General features: G+C 30.3%; 1 protein-coding gene across 2 annotated transcripts; it reads right to left on the bottom strand.

Annotated features, from left to right (window-relative positions):
* Positions 1-25,166, bottom strand: LOC145326696 (uncharacterized). 2 transcript variants are annotated; one of them, XM_080170062.1, is made up of 13 exons: positions 25,060-25,166; positions 24,587-24,675; positions 24,005-24,077; positions 23,496-23,540; positions 23,126-23,152; positions 22,486-22,586; positions 18,832-18,880; positions 12,702-12,797; positions 12,303-12,374; positions 12,005-12,046; positions 9,668-9,716; positions 5,749-5,778; positions 1-1,325 (listed from the first exon to the last, which is right to left on the bottom strand). In XM_080170062.1, exons 3-13 carry the CDS (start codon positions 24,071-24,073, stop codon positions 1,240-1,242), a joined length of 666 nt encoding a protein of 221 aa, XP_080026188.1. In that variant the 5' UTR covers positions 24,074-24,077; positions 24,587-24,675; positions 25,060-25,166; the 3' UTR covers positions 1-1,239. The 2 variants fall into 2 exon arrangements, with proteins under 2 accessions (XP_080026188.1, XP_080026189.1); XM_080170063.1 differs by having other exon boundaries at positions 24,587-24,671.
* Between the last annotated feature and the right edge of the window lie 1,436 nt (positions 25,167-26,602).

The following is a 26,602-nucleotide window of genomic DNA, read 5'->3' as shown; positions in this document are numbered from 1 at the left end:
ACAAATTTTGTTTATTCATATGATTGAAATAACATTCATGTAATTTGTTTATCACAATAAAATATGTAGAATAAAAATATCAAAGGGAAAATCAAATTCTTTTTATAAATTTTATTTTGGACAAAAAAATCAATCTGTACACCTATTCTATCAGCAATAAATTGAGTCCTTCCAAAGGCATAAGAGTTAGGATGAAGATTAATTTATCTTATTTTATCTTATTCCTTACAATAGGGCTTTGAAATTAATATATAAAAATGTAAATCATAAAGGGTTTAGATAAATCTAATATATTTTTTTTGTTAAAAAAAGTTGCATTATTTTCTAAAAATTCTGTAATTCTCGTGGTAAATTTGTTGTGCCCTTTTCAGACTGCATAGAAACTCATTAGAAAGCCAAATTGATGCCAGAAAAATCTTCTTGCTGAAACATTTATTTTTAAAATTTTGATACTTTTTTTGTATTGTCGTCAAATTTAATTGATCTTATTTTTTTTCACCAAGAAGATTTCACCGATATCCAAGATTAAAATAAAAACAATTTTAAGTATCAAAAAGGCTTAATTTCAATACAATCATCTTTTTTGGAAGCAAAGCAACTCCATAAGACATTGTGTCTGTCCTTCTGTCTGTCTGTCAGTAATATTAAATTGTTGCACATAATTCAGCACATTTATTCACTATGTGGAAAAAAAATAACAAAATAACACTGCATTTAAAAAATAAGCCTCTTTGAACTGTTTAAATATCAAGGGTTGCATTAAAATTATAACATTACATAAAAAAGATAATCTCAAAAAATAAAATTTCAACTATAATTATAAACAGTTTTTAGATGCTTTTTTTTTGATAAAAAAAAGATTATCTTCGACTGTATTGCAAAATAGAAAAAAAACAGTAATACTAATTGTAAAAAACTTCACTAAAACATAATTAATTTTGTTTATAAAAATTGCCTTCCAATAATAGGGATTTTTTAGGTTTCAGTGGAAATTTCAATAAACTTAAGTAGCAATTAAAGTTTTCTTAATACCTCATATCATTTAATCACAAATTAAGGTTTTAAGCAAAACATTTTAGAACACACATTATATTCTGATACAACTTTCTTTGAGAGGATAATCGATTAGAGCTTATTACAGAATCTACATAGGATTTATAGAGGAGCTCCGCTTTTAAGGATAACTTACAAGCAAAACAAATTGGTAAAATAAAAAATAAACTTCACACAGATAATTTTCTAGACGTTGTGAAAATGTTTTGCTACTTCTGACGACGTTTCTATGGAGAATATGTTTCCTTGTTCCTCACTGCTGTATACTGGCTCTAATACATATGGATATTCAATATTATATGAGCTAAACAGGGTCAAGGGAACTCTAAAAATCTTATGGTATCAACAGTTTCACAAACAAGATTTCTCATTCGCTTGTTTGGCCAAACTATGTCAATCGATAGAAGGCTAATTTTGTTTATCATTATTGGAGATTTAAACCAATTTATCGTATATACATTGTCTTATCCCTTATAAATAAAGTATGATCAACTAAAAGTAGGGCCCAACTATTTTTAACCTTTTATGTTTTATTATTGTAAATTTTTATTATTATACCAATTTTGAATATAACAGTCCCCCCCCCCCCGCGCCCCCCTTCCCTCCTGGTAAAATGCTTTTTGAGTAAATAATTTATATAGAAATTGTATTTCTAAATATCTCTGTGTCCTTATGACTAAAGATAATTTCAGAATATTAGAAATTGGGGCGGAAAGATTTTGGTTTTACAATATAATTAAATATTTTGGCTTCAGCCACATAACAAAATACTTAACTTAAGAGATAATTCGTTACTTGTTAATATAGGAAGATTTTATTGGTTAAAATAGTTATGGCTAATAATTAATTACCTATCTAATTAAAAAATGGTTATATGTTTAATCAGATTAATTAAACATCAATAAACTATTGCAAATGACAAATATTGAACGTTTGACCTTGGTAATATAGTTGCTGCGTTACTAAATAGAAATATATAGCACTAGTTATGCAAATTCAGAACTATGTGTAAATTTCTTTATCTAGAATTTAATTTCTGCGAAATATACATTGAGTAGTAGTATAAAGTAGAAGTGTGCTATAGTTTCCACAAAAATAAAATAGAACAGATAGGTAAAGACTTTATTAATTCGCAAAAAAATGTTACGTGATTACTACGTATGTCTTCCATCAAACATGCAGCAGTAGTTACATTTTTGTCGTCTTTAGTTTTGCCGCGTTTTGAGCCAGGATTCGAACTTATCATTGCCACAACGACGTGCGGATTCGCTACTTACTACTTGCCTCTATTGCCAATATAATATTTTGTAAACGTAAAACCTTAAAATACAATACTTGAAAAATATTTAAATTGCAGATATATTCAATAATATGCAAAATATTTGATTTGCAGTTATATTCAATAACATGCGAAATTGATGTCACACTTACCACCAATCGGTTCAGTGATAAGAGATTATATCCCGAAACACTGAATAATACACAAGCGGACATTCCACTACTTTAAGATAATGACTCTAAGACTTTTGTCTAATTATTCCAGAATAATATCAGTTTCATGCTGGCTCAGGGATGGAGTGGACAATTAAATTAATCTAAAACCCTTAATTCTTCCCAAAGTTTATTTACTACTAGTTTTTAATATAATAATAGGGGGGGATTATTTCATCCTCATTATTTTTATCCCTTTAGCCCTGTGTGGAACCAAGTGAAGCCAACTTTACTTCATTTTCACCAGAATTTTAACGAAATGGTTGTGCTGATTATTCGCACTTTTTCCCCCTCAGCTCAAATAATACAGAAATTTAATTTACCGAGCTTCATTTGTCGTATCATATTTTGACGTGCCCTTTTTCAGGGAGTAGAGTGTGGGGGGGGGGGGGGAGGTAGATTGGATTGTAAATTATACCGTTACCCAAAGTTTTATAAACTTAGGAGTCCTTTATTAAAATCATTATTTGTTGGTTTAAAAATAGCAGTACCAAAACTTTTTAACACAAAATTTTAGCAACCGAAGATCACTTTACCTTGTCCCTAGCTATTTTGGTTGATACTGACGTCTTGACTCAGAATGACAGACAAACATACCGTAAATTATGAAGTATCTGCGCTGTGAAAAAATACTATGAAATCTAGTACAAGTTTAGTTAGTTTTAAAATGTAGCATTTCAAATCCAATAGAAGATAATTTGATTTCAGCCTAACCATATTATATTAGAACTCTACGAGTCTACATATGAAAACCAACATGTTGAAACACTGCTAGGAATATACATAAAGAAAACTATTAGGTCTCCAAATTTAAATGTTATTTATTAAGTGAAAGTTTTTTTTGACATTTTTGATAAAAACATGCAGTATTTTTCTTATTTATAGAATAAATATATAATATTTTAGAAAATATTTGATAATTTGATAAAGCAGATTTTATTTGAGGTGCTAAGTCCCTGTTCGACAAAATAAGTTGTTGGAGTAGTAAAACTTTTCTATACTTGTTAAAAGGCCAACTAGGCTGGTTGCCCATTTCTTTAAATTGGTTTCTTCGGCGATTTCACTTAAAACATGACTGTATCATTACCCCCACCCCCTTACAGCTTAACTTACGAATAGAAAATAAGGGGGATGGGGCAAAGGAAAGGAAAAAAAACGTGATCACTTTTTTTCAGTGGCGCGAAATAAAAAAACTTCTGTGTAGCTGTATCCAACTTAACCTAACCTTGCTTAGCTGCTTGAACAAATGATATAATTTGCTTCGACAGACAGCCCCTTTATTCTTACTCATGTTTATTTGGAGGTGGGGTGTATGCTCAACTAGAATCTTACATGAATTTCGCCATTTCTTCAAAGCAAGTCTAGAAAAGGGAAATGTATTCATTCAAGGACAATTATGTCCATAAATAGTGGTTTATTTCAAAGTTAGTATGTTTTTCAACCTCTTTTAAAAAATACACCATTCTGAGACATGTAGATATATTTTGATTTTAGCAATCATTTTCAATTTATTTTATCTCTTGTAGGAGTGAATCAAGCAATATTTGCTTAGTCGTTTTAAATAGCGTAAAATATCAATTGTATCAACAATATTTAGACAATTAGCACTGATTCTTAATTTTGGTTTATATCTTTTTATTTTAGATTGTTAGGCAATTTGTACTTTGAATTCCACTGAAAATAAGGAATTTGACATCTTTTGCAATGACAATTATTCAAAAAGCTTTCGTAGGTTTGGACGTACGAATAAATAACCCTATCTTTTAACCCGTCTGGTTTCTACAATTTTCATACTATTTCTTTCCTTAATGTTTCCTTAAAACTGCCCTTAAACTTTATGAAAAGAAAATAATTATGTAAATGATTTGGCCTTTAGCTTATCTCCCAATTAAATTAATCTAATGTTATTTTTAAATTTTCATGAAAATAACAGATACTTTGCCTGAATTTGCTTAGATTTCAAAGACATTGAACATTAATTTCTACATAAACATAAAGTAAACATATCAAAATACTAAATCAAAACATTAACAGCCAAACTAACTCGCCAACTCATACAGTTCAAATAAAACACTGCAAAAATATTTTTTGTTCTAAATCATTTGTTTTTTTAAAGCTCGCTTTCTAATTGAGCTAATTGTTTTAAACTTAATTTCATCTTCATATAAATGAAGTCTAAGTATCTGTGTGTCCTTCATACTATCTATTACAGGGTGAGTCAGAAAAGCACTGCATATCCAGGTTCTATTTAAAAAATAAATCAAATTTATTTCAGATGTTTATCAATATCTCATAAAAACGACATATTTAGAGTTTAAAAAGTGTTTCGAATGAATTTTATTGAAGTCATTTTGTGCCTGATGTATTTTTTAACAGACTTTTCCACTTCTAACTGACAGAAAATGAAAAGCAAAGTTTTTTTTTATTACTCTAACTGTATATCTATCTATCTACATATCTCTTATTTGATTGGCAGAACGCCATATTACTTGAAGTTTTGTTGTTGAAGTTGAATTAAAAGTTTGTTCAATGGCTTGTCTCTCCCTATTTATCTCTCTTTGTCTCTTAATCCGTCCAAGGGACAGTTACCCTCAAAGATTTTGATCATGTAATATTTGTTGTGAAGGTATTGTGAATTGTCCTTTCTATTTTAAACATTTGTTAAGGACTCCTGTAAGGATTAGATATAATCCAGGTAACATGACTCAAATGGTGAATACGTTCACAATAAGTATATAAAATTTGAAGTATTTTTAAAACAATTCACTAACTTTTTTTTGTGGATTTGTCTTATTGAATCCTGTTCGATTAAATTTTTTTTTATCTTATTCTAAACTTGATTTAAACCACTGAAAAACTGTCTCTTTCTCTCTCTTGGCGGAAAACATTCCGTACTTTTTAATTTCTGTCTTTGTCCTTTCTCTTTTAATTGTCCCCTCTATTTTTAGTTTCTAAACTATTAATTAATTGACTTTTTCTTTCTTTTTGTAAGGCTATAGGATAAGCTGCATCTTGGTCTAAACCCTTGGTTTTCCTATTAATTATTACAGTGAACAATTAGTACATATAATTAACAACCAACTTGTCTGTTAACTTTATTTAAAAAGAGAGAAAAATAGTTTTTTTTTCGATAGACAGACATACAATATGCAAGCGGACAGACAACGTACATGTTCTGTATTATTATAATGTTGAATATCCTGCCTAGTTCGTAACATCTTGAATTCTCGTCCTGTTTAGTTTTAATCTTGATTTTTAAATTTAATTTACTTAAAATTTTTTAAATATAAGTATTTTATTATGATTGGTACTTTCCCTCAAAGTCCAAAGCGAGCACAGAACCACCCACCATATTTTTTTTTGATAATAAGGTAGTGGAGAAGTTTTTTTCCCTATGTCTTACCCCTGCATCGAGCCAAACCATGCAGGGCCTATACCTGCAGTGGCTTAAACCCTCAGGACTCCCCTGCTATTTATAAAACCTATTCAAAATATTATGTAAAATGTAGCACAGCAACCAAATGATTATCAGAAAAAAAGTTATGACAGTAAATCATCTAAAAAAAGGTCCATTTCATGTCCATGAGTGGCACAGTATTAACAAATTGATGAAAAAAGAGTTGGATAAAAGAAACTGAACTTAATCTATTTTTTTAGCTTAGATGTTAAAATAATTCTAAATTTAAGAATGTAATAACCTAAATATATAAAGAAATCATATTTAGGAACATAAACATGTTTTATATTAGCTATGCATATAAAACTTTAAAAGCTTTAGAATTTAAGATATAAATAACACACACAAAAAGAGCTCAATTTTATAATGTTATCATTTTCTTATTTTACATGAATATAATCTCACTAAGGAACAAAACATTAAGATATTCAAAGAGTGTGCACACATTTCAACAAAATTTATTTTGTTTTTGCTTGTTGTAAAGTAAGACTATTTAAAATATATTTTACTTTTACCAAGTCTTTTTTTTTGGTAGATTTTTAGTATAAAAATGAAAATAACTTTAAAAGTTTTTAAAATCATTAATTACCTATAACTAGAACCTTATAAAAATGCTGCTAGTTCTAAAAGAAAGTGGTCTTTTTCATCTCCTGAAATTATAAATTAGAATACATTTTGACAAAATCGTCAATAAACTTATTGTTAAAAAACTCAGCAAAAATAAAGACTTTTTTGCATGTAAAATTCTTAATTTTGCAAGTAACAGACGTCTTACACTTTATTTGATTTTTTTTACTGATCTTACGGCACCCTACTTTTTTTTGTTGGGAAGGGAGGGGGAGGGGTCATTTATCCCTTTACCTTTCCTTTGAAGGAAACAAAGTATTTTTTTTATTTTGGATCCACTATAAGGAATCTCTTATTAAACAAGGATGACAACATCAATAAAAGCGAAGCACTGAAACGTTAGGACAAACGGACATTAACACTTGTATAGTGTCAAAACTGAATAATCAGAATATAAATGTATAAAGGTCAAAGCAAAATTTAAGTAAATTTGTTGAAAAACTGCTTGATAAAGGATAATGTTTATGGATATACTTACATTTTTAGGACTTGATTATAGAGTTGCTTCGCCTATAACATTATACTTTGTTGTCCCAGGAATCAGTAAACCAAAAATCAGATCAATCGGATGATTAGATCATATAAAATTTGTTTAAAAAATTGAAAAAGAAACAACATGTTTAAAATGGACGTACGGACATTTTGTTAATGATTATAGAGTTGCTACTCTTTCTAAATTGTACCTAACTACTAAAGGAATCACCATGCAAAGTTTGAAATCGATAGGACAATTCTAACATGCCTAAATTAACAAAAAAGCTATCCGTTACGGACGTACGGACGGACCGACCATAATTATCGAAAAGCTTCCCTTTTAAACAAGGATGACAACATCCATAAAAGCGAAGCACTGAAACGGTAGGACAAACGGACATTAACACTTGTATAGTGTTAGAACTTAATTATCATAATATAAATTTATAAGAGTCAAAGCAAAATTGTAAGTAAATTTGTTGTAAAACTGCTTGATACAGGATAATTTTTATGGACATACTTACATTTTTAGGACTTGATTATAGAGTTGCTTCGCTTATTACATTATACTTTGTTGTCCCAGGAATCAATATACCAAAAATCAGATCAATCCGATGATTTGATCACATAAAAATTTGTTGTTAAAAAAGTATAAAAATCAACATGTTTAAAATGGACGTACGGACATTTTGGTAATGATTATAGAGTTGCTACGCTTTCTAAATCGTACCTAACTACTAAAGGAATCACCATGCAAAATTTGAAATCGATAGGACAATTCTAACATGCCTAAATTAACGGAAAAAGCTATCCGTTACGGACGTACGGACGGATCGACCATAATTATCGAAAAGCTTCGCTTTTAAAAAAGTGGTCATAGCTGATATGATATGATTTTAAAAATCAAAAGGTTAGACTTTTTACCTTTACTTGAAATTTAAGAGAATCTTCTCATTTTTTCTTCGGAGGTTTTATTCAGTGGAAATGGGGTTGTAAAAAAAGGGCGGGATATACAGGTAAGAAATAGAAAGGTGTTTTTATAGTACAAAAAAGGACAATTTTTAGCATTTTAAATGTGGTTTTGTTCATATCTTTTTAGCTTTTCATTTTATGGAAAATTTAGCATTTATTCTTAAACTGAAAACACATCCATATACATGAAACTTTTCTTAAAATAAAAATTATATCTAGAGGCCTCTTGGGGCGTAGTAGTTAGTTTACATAAAGATAAAAGGAGGAAGGCTTTTAATGAGTTCCTGGGCGGATTTTTCGGCTAGTCCACTACCTCTCCCATTGAATGCATAGTACCTAGGTGCTAGGGACGCAGTCGTCATAGTAGAACGTCTAATATATTTACTATAACCAAATTCAATTATTTTGTAGTTTCAGTTTTTGGTGGGATTATATGCGCCTCTAGTTCAGGTGTGTGTAGGCAAAACTCTAATTGAATTTTGTTTTAACAATAGAAGCTCAACAACAACCACAAGAAACTAAATTTTAAAGTAGCGTAGATACCATATAATTGTACATTGTCCGACTAAATATTTCCTTTTCAAGTTTTTTTTTTTTAAATGGACTCTTACGTGGCTCATCTACTTTACTTAGGGCGAACTCTTTTGCCAAGATTATTAATAAAGTTTCTGTGAAGTTTTTCTTTTTTAGGATCATTTACATTTTATACCTATTGTAAATTCTATATTGCGTTGCTAGTATAAAAATTTATGTTCAAAATTTTTATCTTAAATGCTTTTATTTTTTTTTTGTTGCGTTACGTATAAATCTAATTATCGTTGTTAAATATAAATTTAAAATATTCTTGCCAAATACATACATTTTAATGTATACATTATACAAATAGTGGTTTCTTTTTAAGTAAGATTTTAAATTAATCTTAGTATTGAAGTTTACATAAAATTTACTTTATCTTGCTGTTTGTTTGACAAATTTCAATAAATTTTCTATTTTATTTAGGAGCAAAAATACCCATGAAATGATGTTTGTCTCAAAAACTGAAATCAAAAAGAGATTGAGTTCAAAGGGGAAATATTATCAAAATTGGGCTATATAAAATTTCCACTTAGAATGTTTGCCAAAACCTTAATCCCTTATCCCTGCTTTCAAATGAGAAATGTAAAAAAGAGTTGGGATAAAGCTTTTAACCAATCAGCGTCTAAGGATTGAGGGATATATCAACTGAAAAATAAATATAAAATGACCACAAAACGTTGGTTGACAGCCGCTCGAAATGTCCATATGATAGAGTCGTTGAGCAAATGTAAAGCAAAAGGTAAAATTAAAGTCTTCATGAGTAGCAAGGTTAAAAAAATATATATTTATTCGTCCATGTATTTCCGGTTATATAGTATTTACTTTAATTCAATTTATTTCATATTAATTTTGTTCTTAAAATTAAAGTAAAAAAAAGAAAAAAAGGTGTTATAAGTTAGAATATATTTGTAGAAATTTAATAAAATTAATGCCAGTTAAACAGACGTACGGCAAGAAACCAAACTTTAAAGAAGCTGCGCTTCTAAATAGTTGAAATATTTTATCAAGATTATTCCTTGAGTTCAGTTGTGATTGTTTGTTTGTCAGACCCGAGCGTGGCAGTGTCCTAAAAATTAGAGAAAGATTAGAAAATTCAAAGGTTCGTGTCTCAACCTAAACCGAATTATAAGTTAAGTTTTTAAAAGTTGGTCCTATTTCTATTTAGGACTGAACATTTAGTCACAATATGGTAAATCTATTCATTTGTAAATATTTGACTTCCAGACAAAGGTTGTGCAAACAAACCTTTAATTTACTTTTGATTAAAATATAACAAAGTGGGATTCTCATAAGTTTTCTAAAAAGAAAAATAAGAAAAAAGATAATTTTCTTTATGTTAGAGTGTTAAGCTGGAATTGTAGAAAAGATGAAAAAATAACAAAATCAAATTATTACTTTTTAAAAATTTCAACTGAAAAAAATTGAAAGGAGAATCTTATCTTACAATATTATTGTTAAACACCATTCTTTAGTTAAACTGTCATTAATTTGTTTTAAGAAATAGAACAATATAATTCATTATTATTGCAAATATCATTGTATATTATTCAATAAAAATATCGAAAGAAAACATTTCTTTAAATATTATTTGCCTTGTTTTTGTGTCTGTGACTTTAAATCAAATTATCTATATTTTGTTTGGATATTTATTTTCATATTTCCAATTTTTATATTGTTACGATAAAACCAATTTTATTAGAACAAAAATTTAAATAGATTTGATTCAGACTGTTAAATGCCCTTTTTAGAAAATAATAGAAGGAAATTAACAAGCAAACTCCCCCCCTCCCTCCCAAAAAATGATAATGTTGGCCTTATGCACAAATTAACCAACAAAAAATATTGGCCACAGCTTTTTATTGAAACATTATACACAATTTGATAATTAAACTGAATTTAATATCTAGAATCTTAATTATCTCATGTATTTAGATAACTATCCTATAAGATAGGTGAATCTTAATCTAACACCCAAGAATATTAGGTTAAGTAGCATCCAACAGACAACCCACCCTTTGATAGCACATTTATCTGGAATTCCTAACTGTTCAGTGCATGGTAATGAGTTGCGCCTGTTATTAGCCCAATGCAATCCTCCTACTCTTACTATTAGTTTCACGTGCTAGACAGAGCAGCAGTAGGTTTCATTTTTTAACGTTTTTAGTATGACGCTGTGTGGACTGGATTCTTGCCCAGGCAGGCAGGCACGCTATCATTTACGCTTATCCGGTGAGTTAGGAAAGGTAACCTATATAGTAGATAATTTTAGATAGGTATAATGCATAATTAAACTCTTGCTGAAATATTTTACTTGGTGTGAAGGCATGGGCACTTTTGTTGATGTGTTTGTGTGATGCAAATGTAGAAAAGAAATTGAAAAGTTGGGACATTGCCTGTCAATGGGGCTTCAAACCAAAATTATTTTATTCAAACAAGGCTGCTCCGCGGCCGTGGGTGCGTAGATTTTTTAATCTGCGACAAATATAAATATTAAATATACTAGTAGCTTTTATCCACAAATGGAAGGGGAGCTAGAGAGTCGTCGTACCCCCCAGAAAAATAGCCTAAACTTTAATCGGGGGATATTCGCATAGAATACAACGTTTTTATTTTTTTTCTAAGACGGAAGGCCAAACTGAATGGTGGAAAAAATTTAAAAGCATAGAAACAAAGAGAAAATAGAAAAATTATTACCCCTAGCGAAAGAAAAATAGAATTGAAACAGTGCGTCACATAAAGTAAGTAAGAACAAATCATACAAACTTGTAGAGATACTTTGCTTAATAGAATGGGATTTTGAAAATCTTTTGTTGAAAGTTTTTAGCATAAAATGATGTGGTCACTTTTATCAAAATAAAAAATACATAAATGAAAAAAAAAACATTCTAGTAATGTTTTGCATTTAGGTTCAGTCCGTAAGTACAGCTTTTATTGACGCGTAACTCTAATTATTGATGTTTTACAGTGTCCGATACGATATTAAGAGGTTTTGGAAACATTTAAATTAATTCTAAAAATTGTAAATCCTAACACGAATAAGCAATCTGTCCTACTTTGAGAAAGACGATTCCAGTGACGTCATATACGTTTAGGGAAGGGGGGAAGAAAATCTCTTCCCTTTTCTCTCATCTCTTTTGAAGAGATTTTCTTCCCCCCTTTCCTTTTTCTTTCCCGAAACGTATATGACGTCACTGGAATCGTCTTTCTCAAAGTAGGACAGATTGGGGTTCGTCATCTTTAGATGTTTCATTAAATATCTAAATTAAATTGTGTAGTGCCTACAATAAGAAAAACTTAAACACCAATTAACTATGCATTTTAAGTCATTTATAATAACTTGAACTTTTAACTTACTTGAAATGGCGAATGTAATCCATCCATTCCGTTACAATCTCCCTAAACAAGTTTTTAATTTATTAAACATTCATTTTTAAAATTTTCTCATCTCGTATAATATCTCTTTCTCAATCTATATATATTTCTCTCAATAGCTTCTCTCTCTCTCTCTCTCTCTCTCTCTCTCTCTCTCTCTCTCTCTCTCAATAGCTTCTCTCTCTCTCTCTCTCTCTCTCTCTCTCTCTCTCTCTTTCTCTTTCTTTCTTTCTCTCTCTCTCTCACTCTATATCTATCTATCAATCTATTATCAATATACCTGTATTAGATTAGGGTATAATAGATGTACCCCCCTCAAAGTTCCAGTACCCCCATTGTACTCTTTACTCCTGGATTAGATTGTTCACTTTTTAACAAGAACGAATGTGTACCATAATTGTTGAATGGCGGAAAAATTATTCATACAGAAAGATCTACAGATCATTCTGGTTGCATATTACCATAGTAATCTATGCCGACGATATGATATATTACACACGAGGTAATATCGATCCAAGGTATTAAAGATTATTTGCTTCATATTTACGTCGATTCAATGATAACTTCTTGTATCATATATTTATATGTTTATATTAAAACAGTTTGAACGTATTTTTAAAAAAAATATAAATTCAACAACTGTTTTTTGACTCAAATTACAAAAAAGTGAATTATTCCTTGAATAAGTTCCCTCGTCCACCATGCATAGTGGGTCCAGGACCTCAAATGCTTCTGTTTGACTCTCTATTGCTTTGTACCGTCTCCTCTCCATCTCCTTCATTAGTAAAATAATGCATTGTAGAGTAGCAGCGCTACAAAAATGTGTTTAAGCTAACGAATTGCAGAATGAGTTTATACACTTTAGGAGAGAATATATATGACCTTTTACAAGGGTAAAACATCCTGACAAGAGCAAAAGGTTTTTATTTATTACACTTTTCTAAATAATAATTTACTATTCCTACCTTCTTTTATTTGTTGTGCTAATTTGAGACATATTTATCCTTGTTTATAAAGATGTAATTTACATAAAAATTAGGATAAAATGCAACTTAAGCAAACGTAAAGAGAGTTGAAACAACAGATCTAAGCTGGTGAAAATTTTCTATAAAGTTTTCTTTTACTACTGAAGTTACACTAAAGAGATAAGCAAGAAAGAAAATATTCAAAATTAGCACAAAAAGGGGTGAACATCAAGAGAAGATTTGCTACTACAAAGTCATAGCTTTTAGTTTAGTATTTATCCATAGGAACAAAATTATTAGATTATTTGCACAAAATAAAACTGCAAGTAACTATCTGTCTTAACATGTAATAATGTCTTAATACAGGCTTTGACACTTATTAATCTCCCTCTTACAGGGTGTGCAGAAAAATGCGTACCTTTTCTAAATTCGAATTGAGCAGCTTGTGTTAATAGAAGAAAATGCTCTATTTTTAAAATAATATGAGGTAAGTTTACAAGATGAATGTTAGTTTAATGCATTAGTAATGTGTAAGCTTTTAGCTATTTCGTATACCACTTTAAAAAGATTTTCCTAAAGGTCAAAATTTTGACAAAGTTATGAAATTTTATAAGAATCCTATTGTACTGAGTATTGGTCTTTTAAAACTTTTCAACAACATATATCAAACATGAAAATTGTGCCATTTTTTTCTAACTGGATCTTTAGTTTACTTCCCTTCCTTAATATGATTTGACTAATTTGAATTAGTTTTGAGTATTTAATTAAAATACGACCTTATAACAAAGGATGCCATATAAAGGAGCTAAAAATATATCGTCGTGATTTTTTTTGTCAAATTAAAATTCTAGCCCTTTAGCTATATTGGAAGCTGATAGGGTTAAGGGGGGGGGGCGTTTAATCCTGTCTGTAATACGATGCTACACATGATTTTTCAGTATTCTGTTTGTAAAAATATTTTCTATAACTAAAAATATGATTATGAAGTATGGGATTAATACAGATTTGCAAGGATTTTAACTCAACTTTTAGTTTGTCAACTAGTCAGGAATATAGGAATCTTAGATTTTAAGTAATACAGGAATATCAGGAAAATTGCACCGCTGTTAAATGAAATACAATTTTAGAGTTTTCCTTTATAATGCGTGATCTATAATATATGTAGCTGGACCAACAAAGGTATGTTTTGTAGATGTTTTCATTGGTTTCAGGCATTTTTCATGAAGGAAAAGCATCGCCATTAGAAAATATCATGTAGAAACAAGTTTTCAATAAAGTTTAGAACACCTGTTCTTCAATATTGTGATTCAAATTAATAAAATCAACCATAAAAAACACTTTTCAATAGGCTTTAAAATACTGTAATACTGCAATAATTCTGAAATTCTATCCTTTTCATCCTGTAAGTCAATGGAGTCATCTAATTATAAACTAAACTTTGCACAAACTATTTTATCATTTTTATAAATTAAAAATTCTAAAATCTTTGAAATTCTTTTAGAATAATTATTGCAAGGCCAAGTTTATAATATCCTTGAATTCAGGAATACGAGGGCACACACAAGAGGGATACATTGGTATTTAATTTCTTTTGATTTCACCCACTAACTAAACACAGCCCCAAACTTCCTGTAGAAGACCGCAGGATTGCCTAATCTTAACTAACCTATATGAAACTTCTTTAGTTGGTAGCAAAATTAGTTTTATCGAAAAAAAAGTGTTTTTATTAATGCTCGTTGTTCAATTGTTAAAATAAGTAGTTTTATGCTTACTTGTCTGCAGATGATTGCACAGCTTTTGTGGATAATTTTCTGTACCTATTCTACAATGCACTTTGAATAAACCTACTATTTTTATTTTACTTCTAACATAGATCATCAAGTAAAATTTTACATAATTTTTTCTCAAAACAAACAGAATATCTTTTATGCCAAAAGTAAGCAGTTTTCTCGTATTTATTCGAAACCAATTAATAACCATAACATAATTTTTTGAAATGGATGAGAACCGGTTCTAATCCATATTAAAAAATTATGTCTAGCATCGTATTATATCCGGTTTCCTATGAATATAAAAATTTATAATCATAAGATTAAAAACTAGATGTGAGAAATAACTATTACAATCTATTCATCTAATGTTATTTAGTATAACAATTTAATATTTACATTTTCTAAAAATTCCAAGTCTACCTGATTTAAAAAGATGTATTTGACTTTATCTGTGTAAAAAGTCTGAAGTTGAACCTTTTCTTGGCTTTACTTTTTAAAAGAACAAAGATAAGAACAAGAAGAAACATAGAAAAGAGAATTGGTGCTTTAGAAATACTGCAAAATTGTTAAATTTTTAAAAATATTTTTACAAATTTAAATTTTTGTGTATGCGAACAACCTAGGTTTTATTTTTACGAATTGAAATTTTTGTGCATACAGCGCACAACATGGGTTTAATTTTACCACAGTGTAATTAAACAAAGAATAACCTTTTTGAATATTTCTATTTAGGAGGGTTGACTTCCCATTACTTCAAAGGGTGAAGCCCCTAGAGGCTAGGGGCGAATCCGCTAGTTAGAGATAAAGTAATTGCTAATTCACAAACATTATTGTAACATTTCTTCAAACTTATAGATGATATTAGTGAAAGAAATAGATTTTTCTTATATTTTTAGGAAAATAATGCAAATTTGCTAAAATGAATATTCTGTTGTTTCCTAAGCTAACCATAGAAGATTGTTATAAACAGTAGGAGCCGGAGGGGGGCACCACTTCATCTTTCTAGAGCCAACTTTCTTACAAACACATCAAGAATAATCAGATGAGAAATATTTAATTTCAGCTGATTTAACCAAAAATTACCACATATAAAAAACGTCATATTCGCCTCTAATTTCCCCTTTGCCGTCATTTGAAAAATTCGAAAATAAAATGTACAAGCTGCAAAACTAGTACATCTGTGCTTTTTAGGGAATCTTTTAATGTCACTGACTGGATTATAAAAAGACCCATTTTATTCTACTACAAACGTTTTTCTCGAGATAAACTGAGAAAGTGATCTCCGAAAGAAAATGAAATGTGTGTGTGTGTATCTTTGCCCCATTACACTAGTTTTTACCTAACTTTCCGGCCTGGGAGTGTGTAGTACCCATAAACTATTAAAACCTAGTTTTTACCTTTTTCTACAAATACGAGTGTGCCAAAATATGATTTAAATACCTAAATACAGAAATAGAAATTAAAAATGAATTATTTTCAAGACACAGCTCATGTGAGCCGTTGCATAACTATCCAAGGAAAAATATAGATGATGCAGGGGTTATATAACTGTAAGTCTTAGGATAGGGACCCTATGCCGACTTTCAGTTGGTTCTTTCAATATCAGCCAATAGCGTTGGAAACATTTACACAGCCAAGTTGCTGCAAAAAGGTCCCCAATACTGGAACCAGGTAGTTTTCTAGGTTATACATCTATACTTTTAATGCATGACTTATCCGTCACTCCTTACGTCCGTTTGTATATGAAATACAGCACATTAATTAAAGATTACAGTAATGCTTTACTTCTTATATATATTATTGTCCTTGTCTTTCCAATACATCTTGCAAAAGTTGGACGTCTCTCGGCCTTAATTTTAAATATTTACAGCCAGTTTATAACTTACAGAGAAAAAGCAATATAAAAATATTTACAATGCTAAGAATCAATATCAATATATTTAAAAAATAATAGAACAATTCAATCATAATGTATGAAAATAGTACTATACATATAAAAAATGCATGTAATTTCTTTCTTATGGCAAATTAAGAATTACTAGATTTCACCTTATTGTTTCAGATTTAAAAATTATCATGACTATTTTAGTAAATAAAGCCATTAAAAAGCTAGTATATATTCCGGTACACCGACAAACGTCCTACTGCGACAAACGTCCTAATGCGACAAACCTCCTAAGCGACAAACCTCCTAAACGACAAACGTCCTAATGCGACATCTCTTAAGTAAAACCTCCTAAAATATTTTAAAAATTTAAATCTTTCACAATCTAATTTAAAAATGTTCGAATATAAATTTAAAAAAAAGAATTTTTAAAAATTAAAGGTCGATTTTTGTTATGCATGATTGTATCGGGTTCAAAACCATGCCATTCGATGGCCAACGCAGACTTTGGGAAAACTGTCGGACGGATTTTTAATCTTCAGCCTGTGTGCAAAGTTATTCAATAAATAAATTCAATTAAAAATTATGTCCCTGTGTTTTATCGCCATATTGGATTTTATATTGTTAATTTGTATTAACGTTAGTGGATTTTGTTCTCAAATTTTGGAAGATTTTTTTATTTCATAATTTTTGAAAATTTTTAGGACGTTTTACTTTAAGAGATGTCGCATTAGGACGTTTGTCCCTTTAGGAGGTTTGTCGCATTAGGACGTTTGTCGCATTATGAGGTTTAGGACGTTTGTCGCATTAGGACGTTTGTCGTGGTAGGAGGTTTGTCGGTGTACCTATATTCCGAATAAGTAAATCTAATCTACAATATTTAGGATTTTTCCTCTTTACTAACAAAAACAAAAGATTCAAAGAGCAGAATTTCTAACTACAAAATATTTTTTTTTGTGTAAAAATTCAAGGTATAAAAACAGTAGATAAACATTGCATCAGCAAATATCAATAGTTAATTAAAACTGTGTTATAAGAGTTAAATCAGATAAAATTTTAAAAAACATCGACTCCAATCCAGAAAATTTTCCACAATTGCGATTCGCATTTGGGTTCTTCTTTTTAATGTGTTTAAAGATGGTGTGAACACCCCACTTCCGTACTCCACAACTTATCCCTCTATCCCTAAACTGTAACACATTCTGTATATAAGCTTTAGTCGACCCTGGAAAATTCGAACAAAAAATGCTAAACTTTCAAACTAACTTTCAATAAGTTGAGCTTTTTTGTCTGCCTTTAGAAGATGGGTGCAAATTTTAACTTTTTTATTCTCTCCTAATTTCATCTTTCAATTTGCATCTTTTTCTAACTATACATTTAATTGTCTAAAATAGATAAGAAAACAAGACGGGCTACATCCAGAGGTAAAGTATTGCACAAATTTAGAGCAATTCATGAACATATTAATACAATGGTAATATTAATGGTAAAAAATAATTTAGAGAGAAGATATAAATTGGTCAGAAGAATCTTCACAGCAAATTTCAGTTATCTATTTTAAATAGGAATCGAGGAACATAGTAAAAGTGGCTGACTCAGATGATGACTTAAAAAAAATTATGCAATGAGAAGCCACTAAAAAATTTACCATTGGTCAATTATAGTGTATACTGGACTCTCATTGGTTAATTTTTTTGACGTCATAATCTGAGTCACCCACTTTTACTAGATTCGGACTCGAGAAAAAAAAATAAAAAAGCATGTCCTCAAGAGCATTACAGATGGACCGACTAACAAAGAGTTATTCAGTAGATGCTCATTGGTCAGAAAAAAAGTAGCTGGAAAAATTGTCTCAAAAATCAGCCATGTGACTTCACAAAAATGAGGGATTATCCATCTTTTTTTAAGGGTTTTCTTTCCCACTTCTACTCTCATGTCCCTCATTTTTATGACGCCACATGGCTGATTTTTGAGACACTTTGTCCAGTAATAATTGTCTAGTAAGTTACATTTCACTTGCAGAGCATGACCCACAGACAAAGTAATTGTAAACTTGTTGCGCTTTAATAAGGAGAAGCTTCACACAAAATATCAGCTTAATTGCCTATCCGTTTTTCCACCCATTCATCTATTCAACTATCTATCTTATATCTTTATACCCTTGATTTACATAACTATTTATGTTACCTCATGTTTTCTAATTTTACAGATCTTGTTGCACTTGTGAATTACAAATCTGAAAAATAAATGGTTTAATCAATTTTAAACATGTGGTATAGAAAGACCAATCAAAGGAAATTTAGAAAGACAGATTGACAAACTGTATCTTTTACCTTTCTCAGGAGGTTTCCCTCAAAGCGCATAGTCGAGTCTAAAAATCCAGCCCCTCACCTTTATTTAGTTTAAATTATTTGAAAGTAAGGAGGGGGGGTTGGGGTGGAATTTATCGTGTATTTGCGCTTAAGTATTGGCTAGGTTAGGTTATATTAGCTAAATGATAGCTGGGCAGGTATAGACCCCGCAAGATTTGGACCCCCTCAGTCTTAAGAAATAAAGAAAAAACAAACACTCTCCCCCTTATATTCATTTTTTTGAAATAAGAAGGGTTTCTATGCTCACAAGTCAATTTGATGTAAATCACTCAAGTAACGTAGTTTTGCTTATAAAAAGCTAAACATATTGGCTTTTGACCATCAGTTATTATCCACAATGACCTATTTTATCAATGGATATTATATCCTTTTCTGGTGTTCTCTCAATTCAGCTTATAGTTTTCTTTATCCTAATAATAAAGTAACAGGAGCTCAAACTGTCTGTAATGAAGGATCTGGCTATCTGCTGAACCGATATGGTTCTCCTTTGCAGGGTAGCTCCTCATAGGTCCTGAGAAGGTTTATCACTATTTTGGGGGAGGGAACCACAACCCTCACAAATAATCAAAAGCTACCTTTCCTTAATGATATTCCACATGGACCTCATTGAGAATTTTGAGTAATGAAGTATTTTTAATTTTTAGATTAGGTTCATGTAAGTAATTTTAGTATTTAGCAATAAAATTCGGCCCGGCAGGGTTCTGACTAAATTTTAAAATAAGGAAGCTTTTTTCATGTGTTTATACTCAAACCTATAAATTAGCTTTTTTCTGTTATGACGACTAACAAATGTATGGCTATCTTTTGCTCCATTGATCATTAGGATAACAATAGTGTTTTACATGCATTCTATGTTATATGATATGCATACATTCATTGCAATTCGCTATTCAAAATACAGAAATACTCTACAGTAGTACAAACATTGTCGAAATATTGTATAATTACTGAAATGTAATAATAATGACGACAATTGTCATTAAAATAACTTGTCTACATTATTCAACCTAAAGAAATTATTAGTAATTAACAAAAAAAAATTTACGAAATATACTTAATATAATTTAATCGAATGCTAAATTTAGGTCCAAGTTGCATAAATTTACAAATAAATCATCACGCACAAAAAAAATATGTTCCTCTTAATTTCGACAATGGCTTTTTAGAACATGTAAAGGTTTTGAATCTGTTCAGGGTAAGAGTGTGAAAACCAAAAAAATCCCCCCCTCCCCCTAAAAGACGCCTCTATTGACAGGGAGCGAAGCCGCTAGCTCGCCATATAAAATGCCCAAACTATAATAAATCTAGATTTAGTTAGTGAAAAAGAATAATTGAGATATTACAAAGAAATATAAAAAAGTGGATTGTCAAAATAAAGTTACAAATAGTTGAATGGAGATAAAAATCCATTTCTTTAACCCCTCACGGAGAGAGACAAATATACTACATGTTCAATAGTTTTAAACCCTACATTGATTATAATTAATACTTGTATCTTTTTATATTTGAATCCTTTTTGTTGGTCACTGCAAAACAAAAACCAGCAAATTATGCTTGTTTTTTACAGTTATTAATAGATTGTCAGTTAATTCCCGATAATTCATGACCTAATAATACTGATAACTGCAATGTTATTCGCTAAAAACTAATCTACCCAATTTTATAAAGTAGCAAGGTTTTTTTTTCTGAAGCTTAAGATCTTAATGGCTACTGAACCGATTGAATTCTCACAGATCTTGTGATGATCTCTGGCTATTTTATTTTCAGAATTAAGTTAAGTCTTGTGTTAGTTTAAGCTATCTCTGCCTATTCAAAAACAGAGCACCTAGAGGCCAGATACGTTGCCTTATTAAACTTTATATAATACAACAAAGACATTTTTTACATATAAGCTCAATAAACATTCTGGTACTTTTTTTATGATATATATCCATGTATTTGTGTCTGTGGGGAGATCTATTATATCATCTATTAGTCTGTCAGAGTGCTCAATAAAATATAGAGAGGGGGAAGGGATACAAAATATCAAAGTTTTTTTAGTGCACTTCGTCTGTCCGACTATCAGCAAAGATTTTTTTTATTTCTATGATTGCTCAGAAATTTTTTATTATAATTTATGTACATTTATGCATAATGAACATTCTCTTTATCATTTTTCACTATTTAGATTCAAAGATTGTTGCTACTTTTGACTTAATTGTCAATGATAGCAAAAGCTTTGAAAAATTGTAGCCCATAATACCCAAGCATACCTCTAAACTTGCCACAGAGAAAACTCACCCTTAGCCCGAGATTTATACATTATACTTTATCATACAATGAGGTATTTCACCAAAGAAACAAATTGATATTTATAAAAAAATTAAGGATTTGTTTAAAGCTACTAATTGAAAGAAAAAAGACAAAAAAATACTGAAGGTTAAATAATTCTTTTAGTTCTCAGAACTTATAATTATTATTCTGAAAGAGGTGAATTAGGAACCATTTTCAACATCTTCAGTAATTGATCCGTCTCGAAACATCATAGAAAAAATAAAAGTTTATATTAAAAGCTAAGCTCACCTTAATGTACTTATGTACTTTTCAACGGGATACTTGCAGAAGTTTTTATTATATTATTGACTGCTTTGATGGAACTCCCACAAATTTAACATCCATCTCTTTATATTGAGATAATATTGGGCAGAGCTTGAGTGTGTCTTTTTCTATCTTATTTTTTAAGAAGCACAGTTACTGTATTAATAGGGGTTGTCCTTAGGACTAAAATATCAATGTACAATGTACATACTCATTTTTCAAAGTAAATTAATGATTATTGATTTGCTTACTTTATAAATTTACTAGCGGCTACGCCCCTAGAGGCCTCTAGGGGGCACTTGAGGAGGAGAAATTTTTTTTTTTTGGGGGGGGGGGGTAGGCCCCTCCTCATTTTAAATTTTGGTTAAAAAATTAAAAAAATAAAATTTTTTCGGGGGGCGGGGATTTTTTTTTTTGGGGGGGGGGGGGTTCGGGGGTGGACCAAGGAAATCTTCTACAAAACATAAAGGACCAAGGAAATCTTCAGCAAAAAAAAAAAAAAAAGAAAAAAAAAATCGGGGGGGGATTTTTTTTGTTTTTGGGGGGGTTAGGTGTGTCCCACCCCCCAAGAAAATAGCTTAAAACCACCACAGGACCAATAGGTATATACCCTGAAGAGTAAAATCCGATCGGTTCAGTGGTTACCGAGATCTTAAGCTTCAGACGGACGGACAGACAGACGGACGGACAGACATCAAGCTACTTTGTATTATAGATAGTTCAATTTTAACATGCCTAAATCATAGCTATCCGTAACAGACGGACAGTAGGAAATTAAGTATAAAAATTTTTAAATTTACAAAAAGCTAAAGAGAATAAACGAGTAAAACAAAGACACAACAACACTTTACACTTATATAGTAGCTTCGTTATAAAAGAAGTAAATACTTACATAATGAAAAGAAGTATAATGATGATAAGAAAAAGGAAGGCCAGGAAAAGTTCTGTTTTCTCGCCCCCAGAGAAAAAGTTTTCATGGGGGTCGCTTAAACTACACACACACACACAATCATTTATGTCTTTTATATTTTTCAAAGTCAAAGAACTCGAATCTTAGTATTTATCTTAATCCGAAAAAGAGAGAGGGGACAATTGGCTGTTTATTACAATAGTCCCCAAAGTTTTATCATGTTTTTTTATTCGTTGGTTTAAAAACTTTGGGGACTTTTAAACCAATAATTTAAATCTACAATAGGGGTAATTTTCTGTATAATCATTGGGGATGTTCATCAGTTTAAAAATTCATTCATGCAAGTTAGCAATTTTACTCTATAATTACAAATGTCAGTCCGTCTGATTAAGGGGACAAATCCATTCGTCCGTGAATGGTTTTATAAATTGGTTTAAACAATGTGTCTTTCTCAGCCTCTAATAAAGTTAAATGACCACAACTTCAATGATTATCAAATCTAAATCTCAAACTTTGTCCGTCTGCCAATGTGGCTAAATCTTATTTCAAGTTTATTGTTTTCATACTATGAGCTTCGTTGTTTTAAAGGTGTTATTAAAAAAGACATAAATTTTGCTTTCCTTTCACTGAAGCTTTCTTTATTTTCTTCCTGAAATTATTAGTTCTATTTAAATTAGAAAAAAAGGTTTTGCAGGTTTAATCCAATAAAATATCGCAAACGACAAAATCCATTTGGTGATTTCATTTTATAAATCGATTGTTTTACGAAAACATTCTCAAGAGGCTTATAAGAAGCTTCACTGTAAAGGAGAACCATATCGGTATTGCGGTTAGGTGTTAGATATTAAGATTTACAGAGAAAGATTAAATCCTGTCACTTTTATATTATGTATTAATAAATATTCTTAGATTAAAATGTTGTACTATTAAATTGGATCATTGACATTTAGAGCAGTTACGTACGGTATCGTCAAAATAAAAAGAAAATTTACCTGATATTGAATTATGCCTAGATTTAACAGAACAGGTACACATCTCTAAAATAAAAAAAAAGAGTAATAAGGTTGTATATTATTAAGTTTCTCTGTCAAAACTTGCTAATCAATCACCATTTGTCATAATTAGAATAACATTATGTTTAAATCAACAATGATGGGCAAAAGACTCCTTGAGAAACCCCAAAAACAAACTGAAAACACTACAATGGGTTGTAGTTCTTAGGGTCTTAGGACAAACGTTTGAATAGACAATCGATAGTCGTCATAGTGGACACTTAAAAATATATCAGGATTTTAAATACCTAACCCCTGCGGGGTAATATTTGTAAATTCATATCTTAACCTAACCTAACCTTATATAATCACTTGATTAATATAATATTTTAGACACTCCCGTTAGTGGCTGTACGTCTGGCAGCGGCAACGGCAATGGCTACACATTTAAAGATCCAACTCTGCGTTTGTCAACTTAGACAAATAGCCCATAAAGAACAAATGCTCACCTTCACGGTTCCAGTGTTATCACACCAACACTGGATATTAGTTCCATAGGGAAAGCAGAGGAAGGGCATATTTCTGCTTATCAATATAGGTATACACAATATAATATAGTTCTTGGATTACTTTTTTTGTAGTTAAAAAAGTAACTTTTATGTTATTGTGGTTCTTTGGGAACGCAGATAGCTTAAAATTACAGATGAGACCTGCTTGAAGCATAAGAGTAAAATATTAGATGGGGAGGAGTTAAATAACTGAATGTCCCAACCCCGAGGACTCTGTTACGACATTTAATTAGGTCTTTGAAAATCAACCAATATAGTCGCTACAAAAAAGCAAAAAGTAATTTGCTAAAAAGGTCCCCAATAGGTTGATCCAGGTAGTTGTCTGGTTGTACATTTATATAAATAGATTTATTTTTAAAGCTTTGTTAAAGCTAAACTCATTCGATTCAATGGTTAGTTAGATCTTAACATACAGTGTAACAAAACCTTACTACTTTATGTAATGAGACAATATCAAATCAATCTTGACAATAAAAAAATGATTGACAACTAACAAAATTATTATATTTGTATTGTTTATACCTAAATTCCTGTATTTCTGTTTCTACCACTATACGGAACTGAAGTACTGTTGAACCAAATGCAAATTATATTAGCCTCACATTTTCTAACTACAATACAGGTGGCGTCAAAAAAATTGTCCCGAAGAGATACTACTCTGTATGTTCGGCTTTAACACTTATTTTATTTTCATTTTCATATTTTAGTTTTAAAAATAAAAAGTAAAAAGAATTTGGAGGAAGATTATTAATTTTTATAGGTGCTATTTGTTTGGATGTAAGGGGGAGGTGGAGTTATCCTCCCCCGAAATAGATATAAACCTTCTGTATATGAGAACCATATCGGTTCAGAGTTAGCAGTGATCCTTTGGTACAAACATAAAGGCACATACAGGCAACCATCATGTTACTTTTAAATGTAGTTTTGAGCGATCCATAAACCTTTTTTAATCCATATTGTCCCTACTGTGAGATGGGACAATTTAGTTGAGGAACCTGTATGATATTGTAAATATACAAAATATGTTTTCTTTTCTCACAAGTTTCCTTCTATTCAACACTGAAAAAAGTCTTTTTATCACTTAATAACATTTTTAAAATCTGAAATTAGATCATTTTTAGAAAGCAATTTAAGTTTTGCCTAATAATAATGGGAATTATCAATTTATACTTTAATTCATAGGAGACCTTTACAGTCTCTAAATTTGGTGTCAAAGAAGCTTAATAATTTATTTTTAAAATTAAAGTTTTTAACTTCTGGTTATAAACTTGTAATGCTTTTCATTTGCATTGAATGATTATAACCAATAACACAGAAAAAAACTATCAGAGCTTATGACGTCATGACACATCCTAAACGAAGAAAATATTTGTTTGCTTTTAAAGAAATTTGACAAAATGTAAATATTTAGTTCTTATTAGAAGTTTTGAATGTCAGTAAATCCTCTAATATGTCCCAGTTTTTTCACCTTTAGTAGGAGAGTACCTTCAACCCCTAAAGTTAATCTACTCATGTAAAAAATGAACCCACTCCCATCAAAAGGCGCGAAAATATCTGTAGAGGGTTATTAAGAACTTTAAAAGTGTTATTCAAACAAATACTTTATATAAATGCAAATTTTCCTTAAATTCAAGGTTCTCTTTTTAGTTCAAATATAGAATATTCTAATATCATGGAGATTCAAATAAAGATTCTTAATAAGTTTTCTTACGAAGCAGCAACTTTTCTCCTATTTTTAGTCTTGCGAGGGGCTCTTATCCTGCAGGTGATCATTAATATTTACATAACTTAACCTAAAATAACCTAACAAAAGCTACTGTAAAAATACGGCGAAACCCGCTACTTTGTTTTAAAAAAGCTTTGTAAAAATCCTATCTAGGGTTTTGTAGGAAGTAGGTACAACACCCTTGAGTTAAATGTTCTAAGAAACTAACTAACCCCATCTTCACCCCACCCTAAAGGCTAGGGATGCATGAAAACAAGTGCCAAAAGTAAGAGTGTAAATAAAACCATTAATTAATATACCATAAAAAAATTATGCTGGCCAAATAATGACCTTGATATAGCTTGTGTATATTTTGTATGTATGATAATATTGCATATTTTTATCATTGCTTTACACAGCTAGATTCATCAATGGATTAATCGACCCTTCCAACTTAAATCTAACATTTAAAAAGAAAGTAAACAAGGATGACAACATCCATAAAAGCGAAGCACTGAAACGGTAGGACAAACGGACGTTAACACTTGTATAATGTCAGAACTGAATAATTAGAATGCGAATGTATAAGAGTCAAAGCAAAATTGTAAGTAAATTTGTTGAAAAACTGCTTGATACAGGATAATGTTTATGGACATACTTACATTTTTAGGACTTGATTATAGAGTTGCTTCGCTTATAATATTGTACTTTGTTGTCCCAGGATTCAGTATACCAAAAATCAGATAAATCAGATAATTAGGTCACATATAAATTTGTTGTTAAAAATGTAAAAAAAATCAACATGTTTAAAATGGACGTACGGACATTCTGGT

Source organism: Acartia tonsa, chromosome 8, assembly GCF_053477335.1.
Source record: "Acartia tonsa isolate MP-2025a chromosome 8, ASM5347733v1, whole genome shotgun sequence".
NCBI classification, from domain to species: domain Eukaryota; kingdom Metazoa; phylum Arthropoda; class Copepoda; order Calanoida; family Acartiidae; genus Acartia; species Acartia tonsa.
The sequence above is the reverse complement of the archived record's forward strand: the minus strand, read 5'-3'. Positions and strand labels throughout refer to the sequence as shown.